Source organism: Triturus cristatus, chromosome 8 (assembly GCF_964204655.1).
Source record: "Triturus cristatus chromosome 8, aTriCri1.1, whole genome shotgun sequence".
Classification (NCBI taxonomy): Eukaryota; Metazoa; Chordata; class Amphibia; order Caudata; family Salamandridae; genus Triturus; species Triturus cristatus.
This window is the reverse complement of record NC_140591.1, coordinates 1,452,602,705-1,452,620,929: the sequence shown is the minus strand read 5'-3', so window position 1 is coordinate 1,452,620,929 and position 18,225 is coordinate 1,452,602,705. Positions and strand designations below refer to the sequence as shown.

The following is an 18,225-nucleotide window of genomic DNA, read 5'->3' as shown; positions in this document are numbered from 1 at the left end:
GCCTCCTAACTGGTAACAGATTGATAGTTTCACAATGTTAAAAAACATTGTTTTTCTAGTAAAATGCAATTTAATTTTACCATTATTCTTCCTATGTCATTTATTTGCGTGCAACTCCAACTATGGAATGTCATCCAAATAGTGATCCTGAGAGGTTAGCATTGGTGATCCCTATCTTAAGGTTAGTCAAACATTGCCAAATTAAATACCTAAAACATTAGGTATCTCCAGGATTGCTGCTTCGGAATAGCCTTAAAACCAAAATGAACTCTCTTGTATGTATACAACACGCCTCATTTGTCAGGACAAGTACCTTCAATTGTACAGCTTTTTTCATTGTACTCTAGGACTTGGATTTGCCTGAAGTTGCCAAGATTGTTGTGTTCCTCATACAAAAGTTGATGGCTTCAGTATCTTACCTTCACTCCAGGCTCCAAGTGTAGAACTTATGATAACCTCTCACAGTCATCTGTGTCTTCCAGGAAGAATAAGTCATGAAAAAGGATAAAAGTCTGTTCCTTATTTGCAAATAATTCTGATTCCCCAATAAGATATTTCTTCACTTTGCAAATCTTAACTTTTAGAAATCACTTTGCAGTTCCCTAATTAAGTTGTAAAAATTAGCTATGTTTGCATTGCGAAAGACAGTTTGCCCACCTGAAATACTTTCACTTAATGTTGGATTCAACTATTTGACTTCTATACACAGTGACGTACCTTTCAGGATAAAGTTGACTCAGGACCCATGTAAGCTGAACTGCAGCACTTCGCACCTGCTCATAGTCATCGGATAGCAGTTTACAGGCCTGGAAAAAATGCTCACATAAAAAGTCTTATATTTTATACAAAAAGGAGAACAATACCTTGTGACTCTCCCTCTTGGGGTTCCCATTGGCAATGTGTAATATTCCCACTACTAGTTGCTAATCTAACATTTTTTTCTCAAAACTATTAAATCCAAAACAGCATGCATAGTCTGAGTGTCTCAAAGCCATTCGCAAGTACAGAGATGCTACTGCTGAAAATGGAAGTGAAGAAAACCTCAGATAACAGACAGGTAACAGGACTTTGGAAGAAGCAGGGGGAGGAAACCTGATGATCCTTGAGAAATGACAATTTTTAGGTTGAAGCTGTCTGGTTTGCGAATGACATATTGGGGACATTCGGAAAGCTTCCCATGGAATGTATTCCACCCATCGCTTACTATCGGCTTTGTGGTTTTTAACTCAAATTTGCTTGCTTTCTATTTGCTGGCTCGATTTGTCTTAGGCTGTCCAGCTTGAGTTTGTCCCTTCCCTTGCCCAAACCCTATTTGCTGTTTTCTTCCACCAGTACTGATTTCCGTAAACAGGCCTTTAAATCCTGTTCTTTTCTAGTCACATTTGCTGTGAATTCAAAGACAGAGGTCAAATGTTAGACTCTGTCTTCCATGGAGCTTGGTGTTTACTTTTCTTTCTCGGACTTCAAAGTGAGAGGATTTATGTGAGGACTAGAAAGATTGAAAACCACTCCTGATGATCTACTAAGCTTTAGGCGACAAGAAGCCACCTGGGAAAGCCAAGTGCCTAGGGAGTTAAAAATGATTCCCAGGTAGCTAAATTCTCTAACACAAGGGAGAGATTGGCTTTTATTGATAAGTCTGTTTAGAGTTTTTTTTTTTAACCAGGGTCACATGCCATGATTTGTGGTTTACCACAATTAGTTGTCAAATCAAGGTTGCTCATGAATAGAATGAAGCGGTCCACTAGTGTACATAGAGCGTTAGGGGTACGGGCCAGTAGGATCGAATCGTCTGCGTATAACAACGCAGGTACCTGAACACTGGCAATTCTGGGGGTATCAACAAGGCTGGAGATTAGGTGAGGGCAGAGACCATTTATATATAAGATAACAAGTAAAGGGGTCAATATACACACTTGGCGCACATCTTTCTTTAAACAAAACTCTGGAGACATACCTCCTTCAGGGCTAATGGAACACCTTTGCTTTCAGATCCACGTGCAGACAAATAAAAAAATTAACCAAAGAAACCTCTACACAGTACTCCAGCAACATTAGCCACAGCTTGGTCCTGCTCACAGAATCAAAAGCCATGCACAGGTCCATAAATCCTAGATATAGAGGACAACGCTTTATCATTGTATATATATTGATGATTAAACTTAGGTTTAGGCACTGTTCAACAGTTCCTAAACCGCAACAGAATCCGTACTGAAAAGGTGAGAGGATATTACGCTCTTCAACCCACTCAACAAGACGATTATAAATCACTCTCCATATTATTTTAACAGTACTATCTATGAGTGAGATGGGTCTGTAACATTTAGGGACCATACAATCCCGTTTTCAAAGACAGGCACAATGGTCAATAGGGACCTGGATCTTGGGATATAGGTGTTTAATGAGCTATTAAAAACATTGGTGATCAATGGGCCCCATAGCTCGAAATTGCATTTTGGGAGATCTATTGGGATCCCATGAGGCCCGGGCGCTTTCCCACATGTGCACTGACGCATGGCTGATCCACCTCAAACAAAGATATGATAAAAGGCGAGGGGCTACTTAACTTGATGAGCAGGGAGTTATCTAGCTCTTCACTTTTGAATAGTAAATAATGGAGAAGTGGGAAACTCAATTGCTCCCTAAAATGTTACACTGCAGCAAGGAGCTAAAATTCCCATTCCTTATCCTTAAACTCTTCACAGTATCCCAGAAGGTACTACTATTGCCCCTCCAGCACCGCAACTGATTCCCTATTGTACAGGGCCTCTTTCCTGGTTTTAAGGGTAGATTTATAGGCTCAGAGGCTCTCCCGAATGCCTGCTTGCACTCTCAGGGAAGCAGATAAAGCCCGTCCTAGTTTGAAGTTGTCCACTGAACACAACACATCAAACCACTGTGGCACATCCTTATCGTCCCGCAAAGGTTTTAAAAGAAACTGTTTAGATAGCCTAGCTTGGACTGTTGTAGTGTGCTAACGTGAGATCCCCACAGGTTTCTGCTAAACAAGTAAGAAATAACCCTAGATGTTGGCTCAGAAGGGTCGCTAAGGAATCAGAAGGGTTTTTGAGTCTCCAAGAGAGCCTGAGACCATCACCAGAATGATGAGTAGGTAATATCGCTGGGGTAGGTTGAAATCTATTAAGTGATAGATGCCCCGAAATAGTGAATGCGTTGTGGTGGCCCCAATCCGTCTGCACAACACACCTGCTATTGATAAAATGCAAGAGATTTCTAGTTAAAAAAATGAAATCAATAGTGGCGGGTCGACGGCGACCTCTGGAGGTGGGAAGATTGTGCTCATCCCCAGTGAATGTTTCTACTAAATTGACCAAGTTGTGAGTGGCCAGATAACTGGCCAGCTCTCCACCCCTCTCATCACAGGTTTCTTTGTAGACTGCTTCTCCCGTGATCCTTCCCTTTGTGAACAGTCTCCCAGTTTAGCATTAAAACCTCCACATAACAAGTACAGGGGTTGCCCAGACAAATTGCCCTTATGTGGCAAAGAATTAGAAAGGAAATCAAACAACTGAGCGAAATGTATACACTTTAAATTAAGAAAAGTCATTATTATAAAAAGTAACTAGGTAAAACACAAATCAAGTGGCCCTATCCCGAAAATGCTAAATTTGGAATGACGCGAACTGGGTGTCGATGGAAGTAACGTCCACACATAGGTTTAGATGGATCCAAACCGTGAGTCCTCCCACAGCTGTTCCCCAAGAAGAAAGATCACTTAGCTAGAGTAGCAGGCATAACCATCTACAATGACTGAGGAGATGGCCCTAGTCTCCTACAAGCCTACGATATTACATTTATTATTAAAAGTCTGCCAGTCAGGGTTATTAACTTTCTTTTTGAGACCCGCAATACTCCAGCTCAATAAGGAAGATAAGCTGTTCATGTTGGAGTTATAGAAGGTTCCTGTTGTGAACTGTTTTTCTATTGCCCATCAATAGTTTCAAACAACCACTGATTTATGCTTAGCTCTTTGGCATGAAAATAGATAGCTTCACTCCCCAGATGGCAAAATACAAAAATCCTTCAGAATCATACCCGAAACAGACCTTGCATTCAAAGATCACATTGCCAGAAAAACAAAAAACAACTCTACCTCCTGAAGAGAGTGAAACCCTTTTTCCCAGAAACTTAAGTTTTCTAAACCCAGTTCATCACCCACCTACATGAAGGCAATGCCCTTATCACCGGACACCACATTAGCACTTCTACTATATCATTCATAGGGGTATCACTCACATCCAGTGTTCAGATGCATACAAATTACCCTAGGCCCTCAGAGAAAGAATCCTGTTAAATAGTCTGGATAACTATCAAACAAGAGGAATAACACGTCTCTAGGGTTACGTTATGTTAAAAATATTTATATAACGCACGTTCACCGACTAGTTTGGCTGTAAATGTTAGTCAGTAACATAGTTTTTCCTACAAAAGAAACATTTATGATCGCGGCGATACACACGCCGGAGTGAGAGCTTAGGTGCACCCACCGGGAAATTCATAGGGTCATGACAGACCACTATGCAAAACTGTATCGTGCGCGAGGTCACTGCTCGGGGGATGATCTCGAGCGGTTTATTGGACAGGCGCAACTGCCTACGGTCACTGCAGAACAGGTGGAGGCCCTCAACTGTCCTCTTACACTGGAGGAGATAGGGGACGCCATATCCTCTATGGCATCTGGAAAAACTCCGGGCTGCCTACGGAGTTCTATACAACCTATTGTGAACATCTAGTGCCGCACCTCCTCAGGGTATATAGGGCGGCGGTTGAGGCGGGCGCACTACCTCCCTCGATGAGTGAGGCCTATTTGGTGTCTCTACCCAAGCCGGATCGGGACCCTACGGACCTAGGCTCTTACCGCCCGCTGGCGCTCCTTAACACTGACTGCCAGATCCTAGCTAAGGTGTTGGCGGAGAGTTTGGCGCCAGTGGTTACACACTTAGTCCATACGGACCAGATTGGGTTTGTGCCAAAGCGCAGTACGTCCTTGAACCTGAGGAGATATTTTTTAGGGTGGCGGCAGACAGTACACGGGAGTGGCCCAGGGCAGGCTGCCTAATACTAGATCTGGAAAAGGCATTTGATTGCCTGGAATGGCGGTATCTCTCTGCACTTCTGCTGAGATTCGACCTTGGCTTGGGGTTCCTACAAATGGTGGTTCTCCTCTATAAAGATCCTACGGTGCGGGTGCGAATGGGACCGTATATCTCCGACGTCATACCGATCTGCAGGGGAACCCGACAGGGATGCCCACTGTCGCCGCTCCTGTTCGCTCTGGCGATGGAGCCCCTGGCAGCGGCTATACGAGAGCGGACGGGGGCTGGCATACCACTAGGGGACGCTGTACATCAGGTGTCACTCTATGCAGACGACCTGTTGGTGTATGTACGGGACGTCGATGACATTCCACCTCAGCTGGCCCACACCCTGCGTGATTTTACTGCCCTCTCGGGACTCCGGGTGAACGCCAGCAAATCTTGCCTCTACGCGTTCGGCGAGGGGAGACAGGACCCTGGATAGGTCTTAAATGGCACCAGAGTACAGTGGAGGGGTGACACCTTCCGATACCTGGGACTCCGCATTTACCGTCAACCGGCGGACCTACTGGATGGCAATCTGGGCAGGGCCTTCACGGCAATTAAATCTCAGGTACCCTTCTGGAACACGCTTCCGCTTACGGTCACGGGCAGAGTGGCGCTGTCCAAAATTGTGATCCTCCCGCAGCTTCTATACTACTTCGCTAACCTACCTCTTTACATCCCAGCAGCCTTCTTCGCTAAGTTGTCGCAACTCCTTCGGGACTTCATCTGGGGGAATAGCCGACACAGGATGTCCCTTAAGAAACTATACCTCCCTACGGACCAGGGAGGTTTGGCTGTACCCTGTTTTGAGCATTATTACCTAGCGGTTGTTTGCGCGCTGGTTTGCGGATAGGGGTCGCGAGGACACTGCGTCCATGGGCCCACCGTACACACTTGAGCAGTTGTTGGTGCTCTTCCACCCAGCCTCCAGAAGTGTAACCCCAGCCCCGCTCCTCCTTGCGGTGGCGTATCGATGTTTCCGCAGGAGCCTATTCCTTATTCGGCACGTGCTCCCGTATGCGCCAGCGCTGCCATTGGAGGGCACCACCAGTGGAGTGGGACCGCTTACCTCCCTTGCACTCACACAGTGGCGAGAGGCAGATATTCGGACTCTAGGAGATCTGTACCGTGACGGAGCGCTCCTTTCGTGCGACTTGCTGGTGGAGGAGGGGGGACTACCGCCCGGACAATTCCTGACTTATCACTCCTTAGTTAGGACTTTGGTTGCTCGGTGGGGTGACATTGCCGTGGAGCCCAGCCAGCACCTTACTATACAGTGCTTGCACGTCATGGGAAGGGGCCGCCATCTGATTCGGTGGTTTGCGTCATCATTGAGGACGCACACGGCGATTACCCTAGAGCCGCTTAGGCACAAATGGGACGCGGACCTGGGGAGGCAGTTGACAGATAAAGATTGGGAACACATACTGAAAGGCCTGGTGCGCATCCCCAGAAACATGCGCCTCCGCTAGATACAATTATTTGTTATACATAGGGCATATCTCACTCCCGCGGTTCTTAACAGTTACTACCGTCACACGGACGCTAGGTGTCCTAGATGTGCTGAACCAGGGGCCGATCTCATACACATGCTGTGGGGCTGCTGCAAATTGCACACCTACTGGCGTACAATTCACGACTCCCTGCATATTATAACGGGAGGGGATATATCATTTGAATGGGTGGTCTACCTACTGCATCATTTTCGCAGGACACACACAACTAAGGTGACGTCTAGGTTTCTGGATTTAGGGCTTGCGGTCGCAAAGCGCCTCATAACCAGGAGGTGGAAGGTGCAGGACCCGCCCCATCCACAGGCGTGGAGACACTCGCTTGCTGCATGGGCCGGAGCGGAGGGAACTGCCATTAGACGGGAGGAGCGGAGGAGACACTAGGGTTGAGGAAGACGCCCATAGCCGCGCAGTGGGAAGAGCTACTTCAGGCGATCAGGCATGCTGAGGAGGGGGATGGGAGGGATGAGCAGGAGTGGGGGGGGGGGGGGGGGGGTCGACGCCACGACGGGCAACAGGAGATCCGTCGGAGTGACCTCGTAGGGTTCCACACACAACTTACACCTACATTGAGCGATGTGGGAATACGCACCTGAACACATGATTATGTGCAGCAGTTCCCTCACTACATATCATCGGAGGAGGGGGGCCACACGGGGGGCAGGGACAGTGATAGGAACAATGGAGCTGGTCTACTTTTGAGGTTTGTTTCATTATTGTTTTTGAAGAGTAGCTGTGGATTCGGCTGAGGGACTCAACGGGGTATCCTGACGTGCCCATGTGGGGGAATGCAGGGCTGCACATATTAATGTCTGAGATTTGTGCCTTATTAGGGGTCCAATGCAGCTGGGTGGAGTTTCCATGCTGCGACCCAACTATGTTCCTATTATGTGCGCTACGCAATGCTGTTACAATCAGGGAACTCGTATGTTAATGTACCGAATTTCTGTACTGGTGTTTGGAAAAACTAATAAAAAGAGATGATAAAAAAAAAAAAGAAAAAATTAAAAAAACCATTTATGATATTGTTAAGAGGGCCAGGGTGCGCGGCGACCACCACGCAAGCTGGTTGGGTGCGCTTAGGCGTAGGCCTCGGGAGACTGTTCTCAGCTCATAGACTGAGCGGGGGCTCACATACCATAGGCACACTCGCTCAGACATCCACACAGGGCGCGATTGAACGCTCTTGCTTGTATGTCTATGTCAATCGCATTACCAGATGTGCTGCTGTATGTACTATTCTATAAATGCCAATAAAAAAGGTTTTAAAAAAAAAAAGAGGGCCAGGGTAATCCACCCATTAACTCCATGTTGAAGAGTGACCGATACCGGGGTTAGAGGTAACTTTGAGAGAGAGTAGTTGAAAGGGGTTAAGAGTGTGACCTATATAACTGAAAAATAAGGAATTACTGGGGAAAATGAAATTAGTAATTCTGTGCCTGATATTCCCGGTAATTCCTAATTTTCCCTTTGTTTTAGTTCTGGAGACTACGCCTGCTATCAGCAGTTGTAATGTTTAATGTAACCAGAATTTATAAAGCGCTCTATCACCCCACGGGTATCCTGGCGCTGAAAAGACAGAGGTTCCTCTACACGCACAAAGTTTACCCACCACAGGCGTTGCAAGCACTACAACCTAGGGAAGAAGTAAGTTTTAAGTTTTTTCCTAAACTGTAGGAACTTCTCTATTTGTCTGATATTAGGTGGGAGATTTTTCCATAGCTGTGCCGCCACACAGCTGAAAGCTCTCCCTCCATATCTGGAAGTTCTTGCTCTGGTGGTGCGGACCAGGTGAGCAGTAGAAGAACGAAGAGTTTGTGACGGGGAGTGCCAGACAGTTAAAATGTTGGAGAGAAAATCAGTGCGTTGTAATTCAGCTGGGGTTACTGGCCCCAGTAGAATTGGTGAGTCACTCGTAATGAGGCCCTTAAAGTAAAGCTTCAGATTTCTGAGATTATCATTGAAGTTTAGGTGCTTCCACATAAATATGCGTCCCCATAAGTGCTAACTGCACCATCATTTTGGGACCAAAGTACCTTTATAAATGGTTCCAGGGTAGATGTAAGGTGTGAAATGAAAAAGGGGGATTTTTTTTAATGTACTTGCTTCTGTAAAATGCATTGACTTTGCCCATTTGTGTACTAGACACATGATGGAGATTTCCCATATTAACCACAAACCAGAGAAGGCTTTTGACAACTTCTTCCAAAGAGCATTAGCCATACCTGACTGTAAATAGTCTGTTGCAATTTAAGTCCTCGTTCGTGAAGCTGCAACTGCAAAAGAAACAAGATTGATCACTCAAACAGAATAGCAAAATTTGTAGTACAGCTTGCCTCATTCTTAGAACAGTCAAGGACACACATCTAGGACTCATGCAACTTGATTTATATCTGCATGGAAAGTATAGAATAAAGCAAAAAAAATGAAATGTATACAAAATATCAGAAGATGAGCATCAGCCATTATACAGGCTGAGCTACTCATTTTGTAGACGAAAAGTGGCTGCTTACTTCGCCAACTGAGAATCGCAGCTAGAGTGCTGAAAGCTGCAGAGACTTTAGATATTATGAGACAAGGAACGGACATGTCAATAGAGATACCAAAGCTTGCAGTAAAAGTCTACATAAAGGCTTCTTTTGTTGTCACTCCATAATAAAAAGTAGTCACTTAACGAGAGTGCAAACTTATACAATATTGTTTTTTCCTTTAGCCATCCACCGGGTACAAAGCAAACCCACCAATATTAGGAACAAATTGTAAAGGAGGAGGAAGGTAGAGAATGGGAAGACCTTTAGACAGAAGGTCACACACCAATTATTGTAAAAATTCGTACTGAAGGATGGACAACTGTGGTATGGCCTGCATTGGAATTACACAGGCAGCAATAGTGCCTCAGTAGTTATGGTTTAATCTCATTTCCACTGAAAGTATTTTTCTAGCAAATAACTTTTGCATCATGTAACTAATCTGCATGAAACTTTCCCAAAATCATACAAATATAGGTCGATATGCGAGAATTCCTACAGATTTCTAGTAGTGTACTTAATAATGTGATCCACCCAGTGAACCACATCATTAAACCTACTTCTCAAAGCCATGGTAACACCCAAAGCAGCCTGTGATCCAGTGAAGATTACGCACTACAGACTAAATTCAGAAAAATAGTTAATCACGTATGTACGAAGCAGGCTCTTTATGTGATAAACCAATATTTGGTTATATCGTGTAAAGACTCTAGAGATTCCCCCAGAAGTGTACAGGGCTTAATGTAAACCCAAAGTGCTCTATTTATCGTTGTGTGGTCGAGCAGCCTTAGGCCTAACACAGAGGAGTGAAAGACATTTGTTATACACACAGGGACCAATAAATGACATACGACTCAAAAAGGAGATTCACACCAATTATATAAGAATAATATTCTTTCTAGATTCATTTTAAGACCAAAATGTGCGTTCAAAGGTAAGTACATTTTTCAAAAAAATTATTTTCATTTTAAAAAGTTGACCCTTGGTGCAATTTTGTAGTTCAGCAATGTTAACCTACAGCAGGAAAACAAGAATGCAGTGCTGCAGGGAAGTACACAACGTACAAATCCAGTCTTTGTGGTTTCAGGTCAACACCAGTCAAGGTTCAAATTAGTACCAAGAGTGCACCACCAGTGGCACAGGGGCGGCCGGGTTCAGAGGGCAAATTCGGGGTTGGGCACCCAATGTTAACCAATGGAGACTGGGGGTGATCGAAGTTGCACTGTTCACATGTAAGTAAAGCAGTGTCAGGGGTCAACCTCCGTGAGTTAGGGTAAGCATGGGGGGGTTTGCACAAGGCAGGACCAGGGGCAGCCGGGTGCAGAGTGACCCCACAGGGTCAGGCACCCAATGCAAATCAATGGGTGAGATCGGTTTAGGAGAAAGGCTGCAGGCTCAGGCCAGGAGGCTGAACTTAGAAAACCCACAGCTACCCAGGTAAGTTCTGATGCTAAGGGATGTAGGGACACCATTGGGTTTAAGAGGAGTTGTTTGGTACCAACCACTCCTGGATTCAGTGAAGTCATCATGGTGCTGGGAACTCGAATTAAATAGACAAATATTGTAGGTGCATATCAGCTCATGCAGATTGTCCACACCTGAGATATAGCACACCCTGCCTTAGGGCTTGTAAGGCCTGCTAGAGGGGTGATATACCTATACCCTAGACAGTGCTGCTTGACATGGCACATAGGCAGTGTGCCATGTCGGCTTTGTAGTTTTTTATTAGGCATGCAGCCTACAGAAGCAGTTTGCATGGCCTTAGTGAGGGGTCCCTAGGAGACCCTCTGCAGTCCCACTGCTCTAAGTACCAGGAGTAACATTGACTAGGGACTTACAGGGGGGTCTGAAGTTGTGCCAATCGTGGTACAGTTTTATTGAAAGAACACTGGTACTAGGAACCTGGTTAGCAGGGACCCAGTACTCTACAGTAAAATTTGCATCAAAAGCCAGGCAAAAAGTGTGGGGGTACTGCAACAGAAACCCACTTTCCTACATGTACGCATCAGGAATGGTGAGATTTTTCTTTCCTTGGGCACGATTATGAAATAATTGTGAGTGTAAAAATGATCAAATCAAGGGGTTGTGGGTATTGCAGAGATAGGTCACCAACAAAAGATAAACACCCATTAACTTGCAAGTCTGGAGGTATTCACAAACATTAGCAAGCAGTTTACTACCCAGAATGTAGTGTAAGTTTACTCCTGTAAATGGCATAAGCTTATCAATATCCAGAACGGGTAAGAGGAAACATGCTCAAAATTGATGTAGACGGAAGGAGTTTATCCACAGAGTAAACGTTAAACCGTGGAAATTCATCTACATTTACCCATGCAGAAATGTCCATTTCCTATTTGGAAATAAGGACAAACTTGAACGCTGGAAAACTCGGACTGCCGCAGTATTTATTCTGATTTATTCAAAAACTCATTTCTGGACACTAAAGGCATGCAAATAATTCACATATTAAATGCCAGTAACAAGGGACATAAGTTCAAAGAAAAAAACAAGGAGACCCTAGAAGTCTGAAGGGACCAAGGGTGGACATATGTTTAAAGAGCAACAGTAGTCCCATACAAGTTAGATTAGTATAATATCACAATTTTTGTATCCAATAGACAATTGAATTAGACGCACAAGGTAATAAACGCAGGGGGTGAGTGAGCAGACTGTGATGAGGTAATAGGAAATCAGCCGATTTCCTTACCACAGGCAAGTGATTTAAAAAGTGTCTTTTCAATTTGTGAAAATGTAGGTAAAAAAAGTCACAATCAAATTTACATCTCGTACTAAACAGTTAGATACAATTGCAGTATAGAGTTAGAGATGTGTGTGTCGACGACGTTTCGATCCCTATCAGATACAGGGATCTCATCAGGACTAAGTGATGAAATGAGTGCCTGGGAAGTTGCCTGGGTAGGTATAAGTAGAGAGGGTAGGGAAAGGTGTGGAGAAAAAATGTGGAGGGAGAATAGAGGAAGAATTAGTTGAAGGCATGGTCATACTGTGTATTTAAGTCACTACATAATGAATATGCAAGAGACAAAACAAATTAAAAAACGGCGAAGCACAAAAACCTAGAATGGTGCGCAATTTTCAACAAATAGCCTCGTGAGAAGGGATAGCGTAGTCAGTGGAAGTAATATTGAATGCCAGACAGTGCGTTATGGTGGTAGATGATCGAGTTAAGGATTGCGATGAGGAAATTAAGGTGAATAACGCCAAGGGGTACAGGTTGTGACGATTCCAAGGGGCATTGGCCAAGTGAAAAGAAGGTGCACATCGGTAGAATGCACATGTAGTGGGCCCAGTGGGCCCGTGAATAGGGGTTAATATAGCAGTGGGGTGAACCAATGCACTGCGGCATATCAGCAAGGTGCAGTGGGTGCTACATGGATGGGGGGCAGAAGAGAAGGAAAAAGGTTGTGGATAAGAAGCACAGGGGTTAAAGGCCAGTAGTTGAAAGGGTAGAGGGGTTGGAGCATGTAAAAATTAACTAGAGTGGAAACAATTTGTAGGAGCAATAAAGCACAGAAATTTTGTCAATTAAAATAAAAGGGCAATATAAATGAAAGCAGAAACCGTGTAAAATGGAACCGTTGACAATACTAGAAATGGAAAGTTAGTACAAATCAAAAATATATACAGCAGCAGAGGTCATGTAGTGTGTTCAACAAGGTATCGCCAAGTTATAAAAGGTTGGTCCAGTCCTCCAAGTGATTCAAACCTGTGTGGGAGCGGTCAGTACGAATTATCCATTTTAGTTCCATTCAGCGCTCACACTGAATAAACAATCTTCGGGATCCACGTTCTGAGTGCCGGGCTTGTTTTTCTCTTCTCTGAAAACGAGATTCTGAGATATATATATATCGCGCTCCAAATTCCATCTTCTCCCCTTCACTCGCGGTCGGGTGCTTTCAGACGCGGTGACGGACACCGCGTATAACAAACAGGCTCGCGGTAACACAAGGATACCAGCACTCACAGGAACAGTTGTCCTTGATCTTTATTAGGACAAACACATGACAAAACGCGTTTCGTCTGCCGCCTTTTTCAATTGTGGTCGGCACCGATTTGAGGTAAACAGAAATACAATACAAGCAACATCAACATAGGACCTGCTCCAGTCCTTCAATGGCAGCCATTACTAAACATGTAATTTTCTCCTCAAATTGCTATTCACATTTTGCATGCCAAATATTCATATCAAGCCCTGAATGGGCAATCTTCCCACAATAATTACACCTTAACATGATACATATTACTTGATATCTGGACTTTCAGAATTATATGTGAGGCGCTATTGCTAAATGTCAAACCCTGAATGGGTGAATGTTGCACAGAACTATTTACATCCTATGTACATATTTAGCCTTCCAATTGCTATGCTTTGTTCATAACATACAGATTCCCCAACTACAAGTGAACAGCCATTTCCTCCCCACTGTTTAAACCAAATGGCATCCTCGTCTGATTATCGATAATATGTCTCGACTCTAATCTTCGGAGTTGCAGCTGTCTATCACTTCCTCTCACATTTGGTGGTACGTGGTCCATACAGAAAAATTTCAACAGATCCATGTTGCTCTGATGGAATTCCTCAAAGTGCCGTACCACCGGATAAGTTACATCTTTGTTGTTGATGGCTCTCTGATGTTCTAAGATACGCACTTTGGTGGGGTGTATAGTGCTTCCTATATTCATTCCACGCTTGCTTGAGAACACCCACCACCTCCAGAACAGAGGGCGCGTCGGCGTTGCGGACCTCCCAAACACGGTCGATTAAATTCACCACACTCCCAAACAGGAATGTCGTCGCCATGCTGGGCAGGCGAAACGCGTCCAACATTAACAGCTGACGTTAAAAGCATTTTTTTTAAAGACACGGCGTCGACATTCCTGTTTGGAAGTGTGGTGAATATATATATATCTTATATATATATATATATATATATAGTTTAACAAGATGTAAACAGTTCGTGGATTCAGTGATACATATTGCATCGACACAAACAATGAGGCATTCAAAGAGTGGACTACAATATTCTTTACAATTGCCACTGTACATAGCATAATAAAAATTGAGCTGCTTGTCGGCAGATAAGTTATAGACGATGCGCTCACAGTCACATGAATAGAACAAGGCAGAATGTACTTACTGGCCCACATATGAGGCCAACAGCATGTACTACAAAGAGGTGGATGCACGATTCTTATTACAAGTAACACAACAATGAACAGAAACAAGCCCACAACCAATGCCCCCCTCCCTGCTCTGCATTCCCACCATGTTTGATCAAGAGAACTCATGAACATATTGATCAATACATTAAGGTCTGAAACCTGGATCGGCATGAACAGGGAAAGACAGTTGCCTCATGACCGCCATTTTGGCTATGTAGGAGTCTGAGCATTTACCGGTCTCTTCCCTCCCTCCGGTAGGCTGTCCTGAGCATCTTCAGCAGGGTGTATGTAGGTTTGTAGGTCAGCAAAAAAAGTTCCCAGTTGGAGGCGATGGGCAATTTGTGCAGTCCTAAGCTGTCCTCCATACGCAGCACAACGCCCTCCGCCCAGGCCTATACTAGAAGTGACTGCATCCAGGCCGCTAGGGTTGGGGATTCAGGTGACTTCCAGCTTCTGGTAATTACATGCTTGGCAGTCAGCAGTCCCAAATACAGGAAAAGGGAGGTTACCCTAAGCTTCTGGTCTCTACAGTATAGGCCCAAAATGCATGTTTCCTATGTGTGCAGTGCAGATCGCCCCATGCATGTGGATAAGCAGGATCAAACTCCATACCAATAATTGAGGAGAGATGGGCGGGTCCACAACATGTGGAGCAGGCCTGCGTCGACCAGGTGACAACGAGGGCAGGCTGCATCAGTGCAGTGGAAATAGCGATTAATTTTAGCAGGGTTGATGTAGCCTCTGTGTATGACATAAAATTGGATAAGCCTAAAACAAGTGTTACGCGGAATATGAACTGGGCCTTCCAGCAAGGCAGCCCACTCCTTGTCCGTGCAGGTGCGAGCTGAGTCTCTTTCCCAATGGCAGTTTAATGGCGTGACTTACTGCGTAGTGTGGATGCGTAATGAGTGCACAAATCAATGAATAAGGTGTCTGCCTGCTCCCATGACATGGAGATATTGTATGATGAGGTGAGTCGGATGCTCATATTCCATGTCTCCCCACTTGTGCCCTAGGGTCACAAGCAGCAAGTTGTAGAAGAGGAAATGACCAGGAGTTAAGCCATCATCCTCCATCAAGGACACATACAGGACGAGTACAGCATCGCGGTAAAGGTCCCTCAGGCTGTGGATTCGAGTTGCATGGCAGGAGGTAAGTTCTGTCATTGATGTGATGTTGTGTCCACTAGGCGTACCAAGTAGGGCAATTGTCAGCGCATAAGGAGTCAGTGAACGCATAAGGTGAAGGCTCCATCGGTAACAGCAATATGCCACCCCTAGGAACATTGAGTCGGGCAGTATCGTCCTGGTGCATGGGTATAACAATTGGAGAATAGAGGGTAGGAGTGTCACCTAGCTGCAGACCCGCCAACCATTTAGCCACCCATTGGAGTTTTGAAGCAAGATAGTATTGTTCGAGGTTCGGTACTACGGGCCCGCCTTGGTCTGTGGGCAAGTAAAGTTTCAAGAGCACTACTCTGCAACAGGAATTATTTCAAATAAATTCCAACATAAATTTCTCCAAGGAACGAAAGAACAGGATTTGGATATGGCTACGTAGGGAAAGGTTAGCAAAGTACTAAAGGAGGCAAGGGAAGACAACCATTTTTAAGAGGGCTAGGCGCCCTGCCACTGATAGTAGTAGCATTTGCCAAAACATCATTGGGACCTAAGGGTGGTGACAGCACATGTGAGATTGCTATCAAATAGGTCTTTGGGTGAATGATATACCCATATTCCCAGGTATATTATAGGGACCCCATTGAAGGTTAATTCTGGGTTAGGCTGCGTAGGCTTGAATGGGAACAGGCAGGATTTGGCCCAGTTCACCTTTGAGCCAGAGAGCTCAGAGAAGGACTGAGTGTCAGAGTGAGCTTGTGAGGAATTGAGTGTACGTCTCCGAGGTAAATGAGCAGATCAGCAGCGTAAAGAGAGATGGAGTGAGTACCATCACTCAGAGGAATAGCCCATCTCACCCCCTGCTCCTAAATTACAACTGCTAGCGGTTCTATTGCCAGGGAGAAGATAAGCGGGAAAAGTGGACAACCCTGTAAGATGGCTCTTTATATATGGATGGGTTCTGAGACAAAGGAGCCCGTCTTGACTAACTAGCAGCTGGGTGTATAATAGTTTGACCAATTCGAGAAATCTGTTCCCAATTCTGTACCATGGCAGCACTTCGAACAGAAAGACCCACTCTAGGGAGTGGAAGGCTTTCTCTAAGTCCAGCAACAAGCAACCAGCCTGTGGCCACTGGGGTGGAGAGTATTTCAGGACACGAAAGAATCGCCGTAGGTTCAGGAATGTGTTGCAAGGCTGGAACGAACCTGTTTTGGTCCCGGTGAACTAGTGCTAGAACCAGAGACACCAGCCAGTCTGCTAGATTTTTGGCTAGTATCTTATAGTCCGTGTTAAGCAGTGTCAAAGGTCTGTACGAGCCCAGCGCAGCCAAGTCCCTATCCCGCTTGGCAAGGATATGAGTAGCGCTTCACAGAGGCATGCAGGGAGGCATGAGGATGATAGGGCTTCATCGTATAATGTTTGCAGGTGGAGGTATGGACTTTGTAGAACTTAGCAGGTATGCGGTCCAGGTCCAGAGACGGCCTGTGGCGGGAGCTCATATTGCCACCTGTATTTCAAAGGTTGTGATAAATTCGTCAAGTTTCATCCACTCGTCCAGTGTGATACTGGGCAGGGGCATAGCGGAGAGGAAGGAACAATTATCATTGGAGAGAGCAGCGGAGGCCGACTGGTATAGCGAGATGCGGTGGTGTGTCAGATCATTATGTATGTCGCATTGTGTGTAGAGTAGGGTGCCATCGGCTGAGCACAGCGTAATGATGGGGTGCCTCGGTTGGTCTTGGCGTATCAACCACACCAGCAGCCAGAAAGATCTATCAGCTGCAGTATGAGTGCGAGCCAAGTAAGCGGCATAGTTGAGACATCGTGGCCTCACTAACAGAGGCATGTTCACGGTGTGCCTCCGCCAGGCAGCACGCGCTTGATGGGTTGCGCACTGTACGAGTTTCATGTTCTAGGAGTATTTTCTATTTTGGAGAAATCTTTGTTGAGCTGCCTATGTACATTCAAAGTTATCCCCAAGGACTGGCCTCTGAGAACTGTCTTAAATGCGTCCCACTCCATGAGTCTTGTGGATGATGTCTACTGTTTAATTCGAAGTAGCCCTCGTAGTGGAGCCTATAGATGCACGGAAGGGAGGATCTTCTAGTGCCTCTGTTTGTAATCTCCAGGTAAGGATGACAGGGGGGATTGCATTCCATGCTAGCTGCACATACTGAGGGTTATGATCTGAGTGGGTGCGACCTAAATAGTCAATGTGTGTAATGGAAAGGAGGAGACTGGTTGAACCGACCAACCTAACATGTAGGTTATGTGGCGATGAAAAAAGAAGAATACACTTAAGTGTTTGCGTTGCGTGAGCACCAGCTGTCTACTAGCTGCCAGTGTTGATCTGATCTGTAATGCTTGGCCGTTGGATGTGGCTGGTGTACGAGGGAGTGGAGGGTATGATTGGTCTAGTTCAGTGTGCAGGATGCTATTGAAATCCCCTCCCATGAGCCAGGGTACCCCACTCCCATCAGGACAGCTTCTCATATGGGCTCTGGAGAAACAGTACTTGCTCTGTGTTAGGTGCGTATATTGTGCCTACCAGTATATGACGACTGTCTAATCGGCCCCTGTTAAGCACATAGCGGCCCTCTGTGTCTGCAGCCACCTCATCAGGCGTGAAGGGGACCCCTGGCTTGAACCACACCAAGACGCCCCAGGCATAAGAGGAGAAATTGGTGGAAAAACCATCACATCTGGAGTTTAGCTGCTTCAATGTGTGTTAAATGAGTTTCCTACAAGAGCGCTATATGGGTCAAGCAGAGATTGAAAT

At 45.4% G+C, this 18,225-nt stretch overlaps 1 protein-coding gene across 1 annotated transcript in view; it reads right to left on the bottom strand.

The window, feature by feature from the left end:
* INTS4 (integrator complex subunit 4) overlaps window positions 1–18,225 on the bottom strand; it is a 347,032-nt gene that overhangs the window by 234,791 nt on the left and 94,016 nt on the right. Inside the window, exons 6-7 of the mRNA XM_085623249.1 lie at window positions 8,839–8,889; window positions 718–806 (exon numbers count right to left, since the gene is read on the bottom strand). Coding sequence (XP_085479375.1) covers window positions 718–806; window positions 8,839–8,889 — 140 coding nt within the window. The remainder of the gene's footprint in view (window positions 1–717; window positions 807–8,838; window positions 8,890–18,225) is intronic.